Source organism: Miniopterus schreibersii, assembly GCF_964146895.1.
Source record: "Miniopterus schreibersii genome assembly, chromosome: X".
Lineage (NCBI taxonomy): Eukaryota > Metazoa > Chordata > Mammalia > Chiroptera > Miniopteridae > Miniopterus > Miniopterus schreibersii.
Window position 1 is genome coordinate 69,226,951 of NC_138104.1, and position 13,654 is coordinate 69,240,604.

The window sequence follows — 13,654 nt, forward strand, 5'->3', positions numbered from 1 at the left end:
AGATAATGGCAAAAGATACCATTTACAATCGCAATAAAGAAATAACTAGGGATCAATTAAGTCCATAGAGGCTAGGTTACGAACCCCCATTTGAGAGCTAGAAAAGCGACAAGAGCACCAAAGAAGGTAAGAGGGTTTGAACCAGAAGCCACTTTCTGGCTATTCAATTCCGCAGCCATTAGCGACCTGCGACTATTGCCCACTAGACATGAACCCCCGTAGTGGAGTTCAGATCGAGGTGTGCTAAGTGTAAAACACATACCCGAAAGACTTGGTATAAAAAAAAAAAGTAAAATATCCCCTTCATAATACCGTGTATTGCTAATATGTTGAAATAATATTTTGGATAGGTGGGTTAAATAAATTTCAAATATATCTTTTTACTTTTTTCCTACATGTGGCTGCTGGAAAATTTAAAAGTCCACAAGTGGCTCGCACTCCATTCCTATTGGCCAGCGACTCTCCAGCATGAGAAATTGCAAGTAGTAAAGGACTTTCAACCCCTCTGTGCCTAAACGTCTTCATTTTCCAATCGGACTGATCCGATAACAACTTCAAAGGGTCGGCGAGAAGAAACAATAAATTACAGTTAACAGAGTACGCAGCCCGGTGCCCAGCTGCCCAGGCCCAGGTTAAACTCCGCTAAAGTAGAACAGCGGCCGGGGCCACTCCCACAGGCTGCGGGCTGCCAGGGCGGGCAGCGCACGCCCTCCCAGTCCCGAGCTGCCAAAGGCGGGGGTTGAGACCCAAAGCGCAGGCGCACGCGCAGGCGCGCCACCACTGGGAAAAAGACAGCCAATGAGATTGCGCAGACCGGTCGCGCGCCACAGGCCCCCTCATTCTGGCCCCGCCCAGCGACGCGGCACGCACAGAGAGGCGCCCAGGTGGGCGGGTTCTAGCGGCGAGGCCTGAGAGCGGTGGGAGTGTATAATCGCTCTTTTAGCGGTGGCCAACGCGGCTCGCACGCTCTGCGGGGGAACATGGCGGATATGGAAGGTAAGGGTAGTTTTCTCACGATTGGTTTGGCTGAATTTTCCCGACTGGGGCCAGCTTTGCTGGCTCGGAGAACCTGGGCCGGAGGACGGCGTCGGAGCCCGAGCTCTCCGTTAGCTCCAGCTGCTCCGTGGGTCCGGTCGCTGCCGGGCCTCCTGCCAGCCTTGCCATTTGGCCTTGGCTCCACGGCTGAGGGTGAGAACGCGGGAGGCCCTCGCCATGAGCTGGCGCCAGGAGGCCCGGGCCCCTCGCTGATGGCACAGCCTTCTTGGGGCCCTGATCACCATCGGAAGGCGACGGCCATGCCGGCAGCCCAGCAGTGGCAGGAGCCCTGTTGTATCTGTTCTCCCGGCAGCCCAGATACCGCGGTCAGCGCTACGGGCCGAGGGGAGGAACGGATGGTTGGAATGGGTGGGGAAGAAAAGGGGTCGGGGGTGCGGGCGTAGCTTTGACACGCAAGAAAGTTCTAAAGGTCACAAACGCGCGGGAACAGTCAAGGGATTACTTATGGAACTTTCCGGCAGGCAGGCCGAGCGCTTCTGCAGCATGTGAAGCCCCACCGCCACGTGGTGAACCTAATGGAAGCTGACACGTGCGACTGCTTCCAGTTGGTTACCGAGCCATGCAGCCCGCGCATTTTGCCTTACACAGCTTGTTTTCCCCAGTAATTGTAGACAAACACCCATTTTCTACCTGTGCTGGTTTCGTTCTCTATTTTAAACTTTGTTGCCTTTATTTTCTGAAAGAACTCCCAAATCTCGTGTTTGTTTTTTTAGTAATTATTTTGCCGAAGAAGCATAAAAAGAAAAAAGAGCCGAAGTCATTACCAGAAGAAGATGTTGCAGTAAGTAGGAATATGTTTTGTTTTGTTTTATTTTGACTAAAAGTAAGGTCACTTAGATAACAAATTACAGAAAACTATTTTTAAAGGTTTCAAAGGAATAGACTAGAATTGGGTGATGTAAATAACCACAGCCAACCTAAATCTCTCCTATCTCGTATAGTTTGCTAAATGGTGTTGGTCACACTGACTGCTTTCCCTGAAATTTTTTCTTTCTTATTCCACCTGCAGGCCCACTATCCCTCTTTCTCTTTAAATAGCTGTACTTTTCTGAGATCCTGGCTAATTTTTTCTCTTTCCTTTTGAGTTCCCAGTGAAGATGCATACACTAGCATGTTTTCTATTGGAGGGGCATAGGCTTCTGTGGTAGTAATGGAATTTTCAAAATCCAGTGGAAAGTCTAATAGTGTGTGTTTCTGTCCCATGGAAGGAAATACAGCATGTTGGAGAATTTCTTATCAAACCTGAATCCAAAGTGGCTCAGTTGGACACATCTCAGTGGCCCCTGTTGCTAAAGGTATGTGGTTAAGATTGTGCATCTGGTCAGTGCCTGGCTTTTACATTATTTGGAAATGTTAAACAGTTCATTAAGGGTGCATAATGCTAGCATCCTTCACTTGGGAAATGCCAGGTGATATTCTAAAGCAGTGTTCCTCAAGGTGTCTGAGATGAAGGACCAGGTTTTCTTTGTGTGTGTGTTTTTTTTTTGTTTTCATTTCCAGTGCACCCAACACTATCGTAGAATACAGTTAAAATGTCAAAATAACATCAAACTGCTATCAAAGTTTATAAGCAATTAGTTCTTGGTTTCCGTACTTCACTTTACCAACTTGTCCCAGTTTGTTGGCCACACATGGAGTAGGGCTACTTTAATGCTTGAGAAGCATGAGCCTGACCAGTTTGGGTCAGGTAGTGTGTGACCTTGGGCCAGTCATTTAACCTCTCTGAAGGTGTTTGCTCATAATATCTTATTTTAGAAAGTCAAGCCAAGGGCTGCAGGGGGTAATCCATGAAACATGTTTAGCCATAGTGCCTGGCATGTAACATGTCTTCTAGAAATTATTGACTATTATGTTGGGTTTTAAATAGGGTAGTTTACTAATGAGTTGAATTGCAAATTTAACAAATGACTGAATAGGCACCACCTCTGAGATTAGGAGAAAGGTTTAAAGGTAGAAAAGGTTACTGAGAACACCCCTTGACAAAGTGTTTTAATAAAACATATGTACGTATATGGTAAAGGAATGGGACTTGCTTATATATTCAACGCAGTTGAGTTTCTGCTCAGCCAAATATGTCTGCCATTAAGGAAGTATCTGCTTTTCTATTGTAGGCCTTGGGAATATGCTAGTGAACCTGGTAGGCAATGTCCCTACTGTCATGGAACTTAAAATCTTGCCCGGCCGGGCGTGGCTCAGCGGTTAAGCGTCGACCTAGGATCCAGGCGATCGGGGTTCGATTCCCGGTCAGGGCACATGCCCGGGTTGTGGGCTGCAGCTGATCAATGACTCTCTCATCATTGATGTTTCTGTCTCTCTCTCTCCCTCTCCTTCCCTCTCTCTGAAATCAATAAAGATACATTAAAAAAAAAAAATAAATAAATAAATAAAATAAAATCTAGGGGTAGGTGATAGTTTTAAAATAATTGCTACTTTTGGTAAATACCATAACAAAACTAAACTGGGTGATATGAAAGGTGGGCTTCAATTGAGGGGAGCTCTTTCAGACTAGTGATTGAGCCTCAGAAAGGAGAGTAAAAAGGAGCATACATGAGAAAAGCAGAGAGGAGCATCTAGAGCAAGAACAAGCTAGTCATATTTGAGAAGCATTGCTGTCAGTCCTCGATGTGGCTATCTGTTGTCCCTGAGAAAATCAAAGCTAGTCCATACTTTATTTATAAACTTGCATAGTGAAGCCCAGTCTATTCTGTAGTACCCCAGAAAGTCTTTCTAGAGAAGTGATCACATTGGTCTTATTAGTCATGAGTAATTTTTCTGGTATATAAGGAGGCTTAACAGTCTGTCACAGCAGATAATGAAAATACAGGAGCAGAATCCAAGTTTGTGAACTTGAAGGGTAACCATATTATAGTCAGTGGTGGGTGCTGATTTCTTGTTTTACATATATTAATGGTTTCTTTAGTTTATTTTGTGTTGTATCATTGCTTTCTAGAATTTTGATAAACTAAATATAAGGACGACACACTATACTCCTCTTCCTTGTGGTTCAAATCCTCTGAAGAGAGAGATTGGGGATTATATCAGGTAAGTGTGTTGGGAGCAAGCACTGTTCAAACTTATGTTCTTTTCAAAACAACCCTTTTAGCATTAGTTATTTAAGGAGGTAGTGGCATCTTAGAATGGCATTTTCCTAAATATCATATAACCTGTACCCATGGTGAACTCTTTTTTTTACTCTTCAGACTTAGTTTTTATTAGGGAACCAGAACCAATGCCCAGTAATTTCTTTTCCATTCTAGGACAGGTTTCATTAATCTTGACAAGCCCTCTAACCCCTCTTCCCATGAGGTGGTAGCCTGGATCCGACGAATACTTCGGGTAGAGAAGACAGGACACAGTGGTACTCTGGATCCCAAGGTTACTGGCTGTTTAATCGTGTGCATAGAACGAGCCACTCGCTTGGTAAAATCACAACAGAGTGCAGGTATGTATGGAAGAGGTGCCTAATTTGAGATTGGAAGGCTTTCTGTATTTCCTTTCCCTTCTACGTTTTAGCTCTTGAAATTGATTCCTTTATTAGTTTAAAAAAAAAAAAAAAAAAAAAGGCCTAAGCAGGGACGCTCTAGTTTTCTGTGTGCCTTCTGTGCTCTTTGTCTGCCTTTTCTTGGAGTGCTGGGTTACTAGGCATGTGCACATTGGTTACTAAGCATGTGCACATTGAGCCAACTGTGTCTGTTCCTAGCACTGAAGTAGACCTGTGTTTGAATTCAGCTCTCAGCTTATTACTCTAGGTTCCTGCTTCTGTCTAAAGTGCCCTTCTGGGATTTTCACCTGGGAAAATTCTCCTACTTGATGTTACAGAGTTTTTTCCAGGCATGCTCTACACTGGGTATTCCAACTGTCCTTGTTAGCACATTGAAAGTTGAACCCCCCCCCCGAGAGAAAGTGTCATCATTCCTTTCCCACATCTGTGCCATGAAATCTGTCTTAATGCAAATTTTACAGAAACAGAAGGTCAAATTGCCTGCTTTTCCTGCTGCACAAAATGGGGATGATATGAGTATATAAAAAATACATAAAAGTCAGTGGCCACACCTGACTACTCTTTTGTCATTTTTCAGGCAAAGAGTATGTGGGAATTGTCCGGCTGCACAATGCTATTGAAGGGGGTACTCAGCTTTCTAGGGTAAGTCTGTAATTATAGGGAGGGCATCTTTTGGTGACTTGGGTCTCTGAAGCCCCTAGGCATCTGGAGATAGGTCAGCTTTCCTGGCTAGCTTCTCTTGTGCCCTTTTCAGTGGGCTTCCCTAGCCAGCTTGGACTGGTGACTACAAAAGACAGGGGCACTTCTGGCCATGTCCCTTCTGAGGACAGTGTTCTGGTCCAGCACTGAGCCATCCCTGTATAGTTGAAAAAAGCAAAAATTGAAAGGACATTTTAGATCTTAAATGATTGACAGAAATCTTGAATGGTTCAGTTGTGACCTTAAACTCCCAAAATATGCCCTTTGATATTATCGTAGAGTCCATGCACTGAGAGTCTTTATTTTGGTTTGTGCTTGTTCTTAGGCCCTAGAAACTCTGACGGGTGCCTTATTCCAGCGACCCCCACTTATTGCTGCAGTAAAGAGGCAACTCCGAGTGCGGACCATCTACGAGAGCAAAATGATTGAGTATGATTCTGAAAGAAGATTAGGTGGGTCATTAGGCCTGTGAGGAACTGAATTAACAGACCATACATTGGTAGGAATTGATTCTTGAAAATTACACTCTGTTAAAAGCAGATGCCCTTAGTATATGGTGCATTCATGGCCTGTGTCTATCGTCTCTGTTCTCTCTGGCTCAGATAGAGAATAACTCTGGGTTTTTCAACTGGTGATGTATTTACTTTGGAAAATGTGTGCTGCCTTTGTATATGTGTATCTTAGGAATCTTTTGGGTGAGTTGTGAGGCCGGCACTTACATTCGGACGCTGTGTGTACACCTTGGTTTGTTATTGGGAGTTGGTGGTCAGATGCAGGAACTTCGGAGGATTCGTTCTGGAGTCATGAGCGAAAAGGTACACATCACTGTGGGCTTAACAGTTTTAGTGCTGGCACTTAATACAAGGTGGGGCCAAAGTAGGTTTACAGTTGTATGTGAAACAGTTTATTTCTTGTATTATTTATTGTATTTTCCACACGAAGAACTGTAAATGTATTTTTGTCCCACCCTGTATATTCTAGCTCTTGGTGGAACTCCCACCTGCTTCATTTCCTAGAAAAGGCAATTTCCAAAGTGTTGAGTTCAGTTCAGGGCAGCTTCCCTGTTCTGTTAATTAAACTTTGGGACATTGAAACACAGGCTAGGGGAGATGACTGGATAGAAAGCATTGCTCTATTCATTTACCTCCCAGCCTACAAAAATGCTTGCTCAGATTTAATATATCAGCAGGTTAAAGATGTCCAAAAGAGAAGTGATTCTGAAGAGACTGAAGACTAATGAGCTTGGATTAGCAGACAGGACTAAATTCATTCAGTTTTTGGAGGTTTGGCGTCTGTTGGGCTATTCGAGATACAGTGACAATGAATAATTTTTATACATGGCTGCTTTTCAGGACCACATGGTGACAATGCATGACGTGCTTGATGCTCAGTGGCTATATGATAACCACAAGGACGAGAGTTACCTACGGCGAGTTGTTTACCCTTTGGAAAAGCTGTTGACATCTCATAAACGGCTGGTTATGAAAGACAGTGCAGTAAGTTCTAGGTTTCAAGTCCATGTTTGGACAAAATGTGACTTCAAAGATGAAATGTGGTCCATGTTCTGAAAACTTTTTCTATTTTAAGAGGTGAAATGTGACATGAACTTATATTCTTTGGGGTTTCTTGTTTTTGTTGTTGTCTTATTTGTAACAAGGAATTTGCCTTCCCTTAACCTGGTAGTTCTGCATGTGCCCAATGAATGGATTTTTAAAAATTACTGCTAGAAAAGGTGGTTTTAACGGGGATAAAAAGTTGAGACTGGAGAGTTTCAAAGATATGTTATTTTTCTTTTGTGAATTTCATAAAATTTTGAACTGTTTAAGTAAATCCTAGTTTGAGTCTATAAAACCTAAACATCACTGGGCCTTTTAAGCCTTTTTTTCTTAGCATATTTATTAAATAATATTGAGAGTAGTCCTCTTAACTATGCGAGTAAATACAGAATTAATTTTGTCAGCTTGAGTTTTCCTCTTCAGTAGTCATTTAAGGATGAGTTTTTTTCCAAGTATTCCAGAATTTTAAAAATAGCCGTTTTATTTCTAATGGTCACAGAATAGGTTTTTATAAATTAAGGATGTCTTTGTGGCCAGCTGCATAATCAAGTTTTTGTTCAATATTATGTAGCAGTAAATTCTCTTCTAAGAATATAAGTTTCTGTATGTATTTCTTAATATGAGGTTTATCATTCATATTTAAACCTTGTTATAAGGATATTTGTATAGTTCATAATAAAAGACAAGAAAAATTAAAGAGGTATACTAAAACATGCCACTATGATGATTGAAAATAATTAACCACATAAAACAGAACAACATAAATGTGATATATTCCTCCTTTTGCTGGGGTCATACTGGTGGCATCTGGGCAAATTTTAGGGGGGGGGAGGGTGGAATATGATCAGCAAAAGATCTAGATAGGACAAGTTAGGTGGATGCATTGAGTGCCATTGAACTCAGGGAGAGGTGACCTTAACAGGTACCAGTTGGCCTATAAATTATGTCAACCTGTGTGTAGTTGGTTCATTAGGCCTTAGGAACCTATTAACTGTTCAGATCTCCTAATAGGTCTAATAGGTCTAGTTCTGTTAAGGTTCTTTTCCTTAATGATAAGGAATAGAGAAGAGCAATTAAGGGAAACTGAGGCTGGGCTTTGATTTTAAATGAAAACATCCTTAAGTTCCACAGACATAGAAGGAGTTGCTACTTAAAGTCCTATTTAACATTTCTAAGTCAACTTGTGTAAAGTGTCTAGTGCATGGTTGCTATTCGGAGTCTTTTCATGTGCTGAATGTAGCCAATGGCTATCTGTGTTAGCTCCATTTCACAAGTAGGGAGATGCTCACAGGCCCCCTCCCCTTTGTCCATATTTGCCCTGGTGTGGGGTGGAGGGCAGTGGCTGGGGCTCTCATGGGTGATGCCATCCTTATAGGTGAATGCAATCTGCTATGGGGCGAAGATCATGCTTCCGGGTGTTTTACGATATGAGGATGGCATTGAAGTCAATCAGGAGATCGTGGTCATCACCACCAAAGGGGAAGCAATCTGCATAGGTAAGAGAGGGCATCATCCTCGTTCCTTCTGCACTGTCATAGCCAGGCTCATGAAGAGCAAGTCCCCAAATCCTGGTGATTCAGTTTGATCTCACTATATTGCCAAGGGTCTGTAAGGGTCGTCACAGCAAAGGGCCATGTCAGTCAGGCACAGGTGAGGAGGAAGTAAGTGGGGTTCTCCTTGTCCCTCCGGCTGCTTTTAGAGGCTATTTCTCAGCAGCTTGGTTCTCCAGAGAGAAGAGAGGAAATCATTAAGAACAGGAATGATTGTCCATGGTTATTAAAGAAGAACCTTTAGTCCACTCCTTGTCTGTCTGCCCATCCATATGTATGTCCTCAGCGAAGGACATCTCAAGGCAGTAGAGTTTAGAGTTTTAAAAAGTTGTATAAAACAGTATAATTAGGGCTTAGCAGTTATCAAGTCTTTCCCCTTTATTATTTTTTAAAATTTTTTTATTTTTTAAATATATCTTTATTGATTTCAGAGAGAGGAAAGGAGAGGGAGAGAGAGATAGAAACATCAATGATGAGAGAGCCATTGATCGGCTGCCTCCTGCACACCCCCGACTGGGGATGGAGCCCACAACCTGGGCATGTGCCCTGACTGGGAATCGAACCCCGACGGCCTGGATCCCAGGTTGACACTCAACCACTGAGCCACGCCTGGCTGGGCAAGTCTTTTCCCGTTAAATCACTCTTTATCTCTTTGTGACACCTGCAGCTATTGCATTAATGACCACAGCAGTGATCTCTACCTGCGACCATGGGATAGTAGCCAAGATCAAGAGAGTGATTATGGAAAGAGACACTTACCCTCGGAAGTGGGGTTTAGGTCCAAAGGTATGTGGGACTGGGTGTGTGCCCTGCCAGGTTATTTTGTTGAGCGGTGCTGAATACTTGGGCAGCTTTTGGTGTTACCCCACTGCCACAGCCTTGCCTTGTGCTGGGCTCTGAGGAAGTTGGTCATGAATAGGAACTGACCCGTCTCAGACCTTAGAGATTTCTGTCTGATGGGAGGAAGCAGATGGGCATCACTCAAATTGCACAATACAACGGTGGATTTTAGTCAAGTTGAGGGTACCTGGAGAGTCTACAATGAGGGATTTAACCTGTTGCGGAGATCTGGGTAAGGGAGATTCACTTGAGCCATGCCAGTGTGAAGGATGTAACATTAGATGGTGATGAGGTAAAGAGGGGAGGGAAGAGTCCAGGGCAGCTGGAATAGTATGTGCAAAAGCCCTGTGCCACAAAATGACACTGCAGAGGCTCTCACTAAGACAATAAGCTTCATGACCTTTAACAAGTCCCATGTTTGTGCGTATTGGAGAGGGTGAATTTTGAGTGCTCTATAGAGGAATGTGAGGCCCAGGTGAGAATACAAAAGGGAGAAACTTTACTTGCGCCAAGTGCATCCAGTCATTATAGCTGCTATATGTGTTGACACCGTTCTGACATTGAAATCCTGATGTTCACCAGGCAAGTCAGAAGAAGCTGATGATCAAGCAGGGCCTTCTGGACAAGCATGGCAAGCCCACAGATAGTACACCTGCCACCTGGATACAGGAGTATGTTGACTACAGGTGAGGGCAGGAGGTTTTAGAGACCCAGGGCAGGTAGAGACTGCACAGTTGCCCCGATGCAGTAGTCCGTCAATTACAGGTGAGGGTGTCAGCAGTGGTGAGGACAGGAGCATTTAGAATTTGGAGGGCCAGATGCAACATGCTGGCCACCTGGATGAGTACATCAACTACAAATGAGGACAGGAGATCACAGGGCCCAGGTGTGGGGAGGGGGGTAGGTTTAGTTTGGAGGGGTGATTTGCTAAATGTGGGACTAAAGGAACACGTGTGGCCAGTCACGAGGCCTTAGGGGCTATAGGGTAGCAGCAGGTTGCTTCACCTTGACTGCTTGGGCCTCTGCAGCAGACAGTTATCCCTTTCTAGTCTGGCTTGTGGGACTCTAGAGGGAGTCAGTCTGCAACAGTAAGTGGTAAGTTCTTTTGTCCAGCGTCAGTATTTTGATGGTGGCTTTAAACTTGCCAGATATTAGTGATTGACTGTGGATGAAGCAGTCCCTCCATGGAAAGCTGTTCAGCAAATCTAACTGATTGCTACCTCTCCTTTCAGTGATGTGAAGACAGAGGCGGTTGCTGAAACAGTAAAAGCCTCAAAGGTGAGTGGCATGCTGTGATTAGTTTGGAATGTACTTTGGGATATGGTTCTGTTGGCTTATTCCTGGTGACTGTGCAGTCCAGCCATATATCCTGTCTCAGTACGGCAGGGCCTTTGGCCCCTGTGGGTGCATGGTGCACAGAGATGATGTGTTGTACCCCAGGGTACTTGTTTGGGTTCTGTAGGTGCCAGTTCACTTTCCTGTTGTGTCTGTTGGGAGACATGTGGGCTCAGGAATCAGATCTGCCTCATGTTCCACCTCAGCTTAGGCAACACCACTGAGAGAGAGTGGGGGTGCATATTATTCTGGCCCCCACCCTGAGTCAAGTGATGACACAGGTGTGTTGAAAGCAGAGGCTATGACACTTGGAGCTGTACAGAACTCAGCAGGAACAGTATCACCTGAGGCCGGCAATTGTCTCTAGACGGCACCAGTTCAGTGTTTCAAGTTTAAGGAGGAGAGCATGTGGTGGCAGCTTTGCTTCCCAGGGTTGGGGACCACTGGCATTACAGCACAGAATGACGTGTGGCAGTGAGTGACCTGAAGCAAGCTGTCTGGAAGAGCTTTTCCTGTCTTGCCTGCCTCCTTTGAGGACATTTGGGAGCACCTCTAAGGGACATGTAGTTCAACTTTTATATACTAGTGAGGCTGGCCTCCAGAAAGTCAGCTTGCTCAGGGCCATTCATTCCCTGAGCTCCATTCTGCTGCTGCTTTGGTGCTCCTGCAGTGCCCATTGCTTCCTGCTCTTTGTGGATGAGACCACCTTTGAATCCTCAGTAAATTTAAGGACCCTCCTGTGGTACCCATGCAGGATCTTTTCTGGTGGCTCCTCAACTTTTGACTTTCTGAACCTTTCTCATCCATTTTTGCATAAGATCTAACATTTGACCCAACGTCTCCACCCTAGCGCAATCGAGAGAGTGAAAGTGATGAGACTTCGCCAGAGTCTCCAGAGCCAGTTAAGAAGGAAAAGAAGAAGAAGAAGGATAAGAAGGCCAAAGCCGCTCCGGAGGGTGCGGGCAAGCCGGGAGATGGGGTGTGTACAAACGCATTCGGGATACTTCCTTGGCGGGGAGTTGGGGTGTGTGAATTGCCCGGTTGGTGCTGGGTTGGCTACTTGGGGAGCTGCCCAGTATTATTGGAGTGCCTCTGGCCCTCACTACCCCAGCGGGATGTAGAGACAGGCCGTGGCATTTTATAGTAACTGCTCATAGAATTCTGTTGATGGTAGGTGGGGAGGGTGTGTAGCTTGGGAATCTGAATGCTCCTATTTGTAAAAGTGGACCACTGGAGTACAGCTGAAAAGCTCAGGACTTTGTGTTATGTGCAGAATTGTTTCACCCAGGATAGCCTGACAGATCCTGAAAAGGCTTACTTAATTGTGTAGAACTTCCCTGATTTCCTTTTTGGGAGAGGCAATAGTTCCGTTAACAGATTCTGTGAGCTTGCTTTCTCTTTGTCACAGGACAGTGATACCACCAAGAAGAAGAAGAAGAAGAAGAAAATAAAAGTGGAAGTACTTTCTGAGTAGTGGAGATCACCTTAAGCACTGTGTGCAGCTGGGAGGAGAAATTAAAGCCTTATTGAGAAAACATAGTTCCTTTTGTTCTTAAGGGAATTTGGAATGAACATAGATCCCAGAAAGGGTGGAGAGTTGAGGCACATTTTATCTGCTATCTGAGACCTGATTGATGTTACCTGGTGTGGTCATCCCATCTTGTCCTGTTTTAAGGATACGGGTGCAGGAGGCAGATTGGACACAGCCCCTTCTCTACTTGGAAGAGTTGGGAAGCCTTGCCTTCAGACCCCCCACTGCCCAGTAACCATGCGCAGCTGTTTCCTGATGGCTGTTTTATCATCGTCCTTGACTCACTTGCTTCTGCTACTCCCCACGCCCTTCTCTTTAAAAAGTTTGTAAAAATTGCACAGTGAAATGGTGTAGAGCAAGTAAAAGAATATTTGTTTACTGGGGGGTAAATCTCCAGTGTGCTGTGAGGACAGTGGTCTAGCCTGGTGTCAGCGCCACCTTTGTTACTCCTTATTTCCAGTCCCCCTGGCCTAGCGGTGCACTTATTCAAGCTTGTGTGTAGAGCCTCATGTACCTCAATCCATTTGACTACTTGTGTTTGTGACAGAATCCAAAATGTATTCTCTTGTTTTTACCCTTTTTCAAAAGATGCAATCAGTTGTTGCTGGGTTGTAATTTTTACTTATTAAAGTTTGCTTACTACGTTTTGTAAGTATTCCTGTTGGGTTTTCTAATTGATGGTGATCTCCAACTAGTAGACCAAAACATAATTTGATTAAAACTCAGGGGACCTTTATGTTGTATTTAAAATTTGATGTTATGTAATGGATCTGGCAGAAAGTGTCAGTGTCTGTGTGTGTATGGGAGGGGGAATGCCTGGAAAAAGCCTGAGGAAGCATGAAAGAGTTCTTGACAGGCCTTCAGGTATCAGGCTCAAACCCAATTGTAGGAGCCCAGTGAAGCTTTGTGCTGATGGCCCAGTAAGTGGCAAAAATTGGGATAGTGGTGGATGAATGTTCAGGAATCTGAAGGCCTTGGTGAGGTCTAGGATTGCTTCCAATCTGGTACCTTAACCCATGAAAGAATGTGAAGAGCAGCTTGTGGGGCAGGTCTCCAGATGCAGCAATGAGAAGCCTTTGCAGGTATGTGCATCCTAGTGCCCAGGACTCACCACTAGGCCCAGAGGCTGGGTTTCCCCCCTTCCCCCACTCTAAATGTGGCCAGAATGTAAGCCTCCAAGTATTAGCAGGAAGCTAAATGCCTTCCTCTAATGGGTTCCAGAATTAGACTTCTATGTGGACACCAGGCTTGGGACCTGGGATTGGGGGTTTCTTCAGGGTACAGGTTCATAATCCTAGCAGTTGCTCATTTTCGCTTGAGAGTTTAATCTGGGCAGCCAGTCATGTGGATGCTCGAATCATCTTGTGAATAAAGAGAAAGCTAAAAGGAGTGACTTAGGAAAAATGGTAAGATTTGTTGGCATGTCATAACAAAGGCCAGTGCAAGTGGAAGCAAAGATGTTTGCTTTCCCCATGGAGCAAAACTGGGCAATCTTACACCTTTGTTCTCAAAGTATTTTTTGTATATTGCATGTGTACTTGTACATATACCTGTGATGATGCACCAAGTTGTGCCCTGCCCAGCA

General features: G+C 44.5%; 1 protein-coding gene across 1 annotated transcript; it reads left to right on the forward strand.

The window, feature by feature from the left end:
* Positions 1–864: 864 nt before the first annotated feature.
* On the forward strand, positions 865–12,716 carry DKC1 (dyskerin pseudouridine synthase 1). Its single transcript, XM_081125646.1, has 15 exons — positions 865–996; positions 1,770–1,837; positions 2,265–2,351; positions 4,007–4,098; positions 4,314–4,498; positions 5,136–5,200; positions 5,583–5,709; positions 5,942–6,072; positions 6,610–6,753; positions 8,189–8,309; positions 9,031–9,149; positions 9,786–9,889; positions 10,436–10,481; positions 11,389–11,517; positions 11,947–12,716. Exons 1-15 carry the CDS (start codon positions 981–983, stop codon positions 12,010–12,012), a joined length of 1,500 nt encoding a protein of 499 aa, XP_080981772.1. The 5' UTR covers positions 865–980; the 3' UTR covers positions 12,013–12,716.
* The last annotated feature ends 938 nt before the right edge of the window (positions 12,717–13,654 follow it).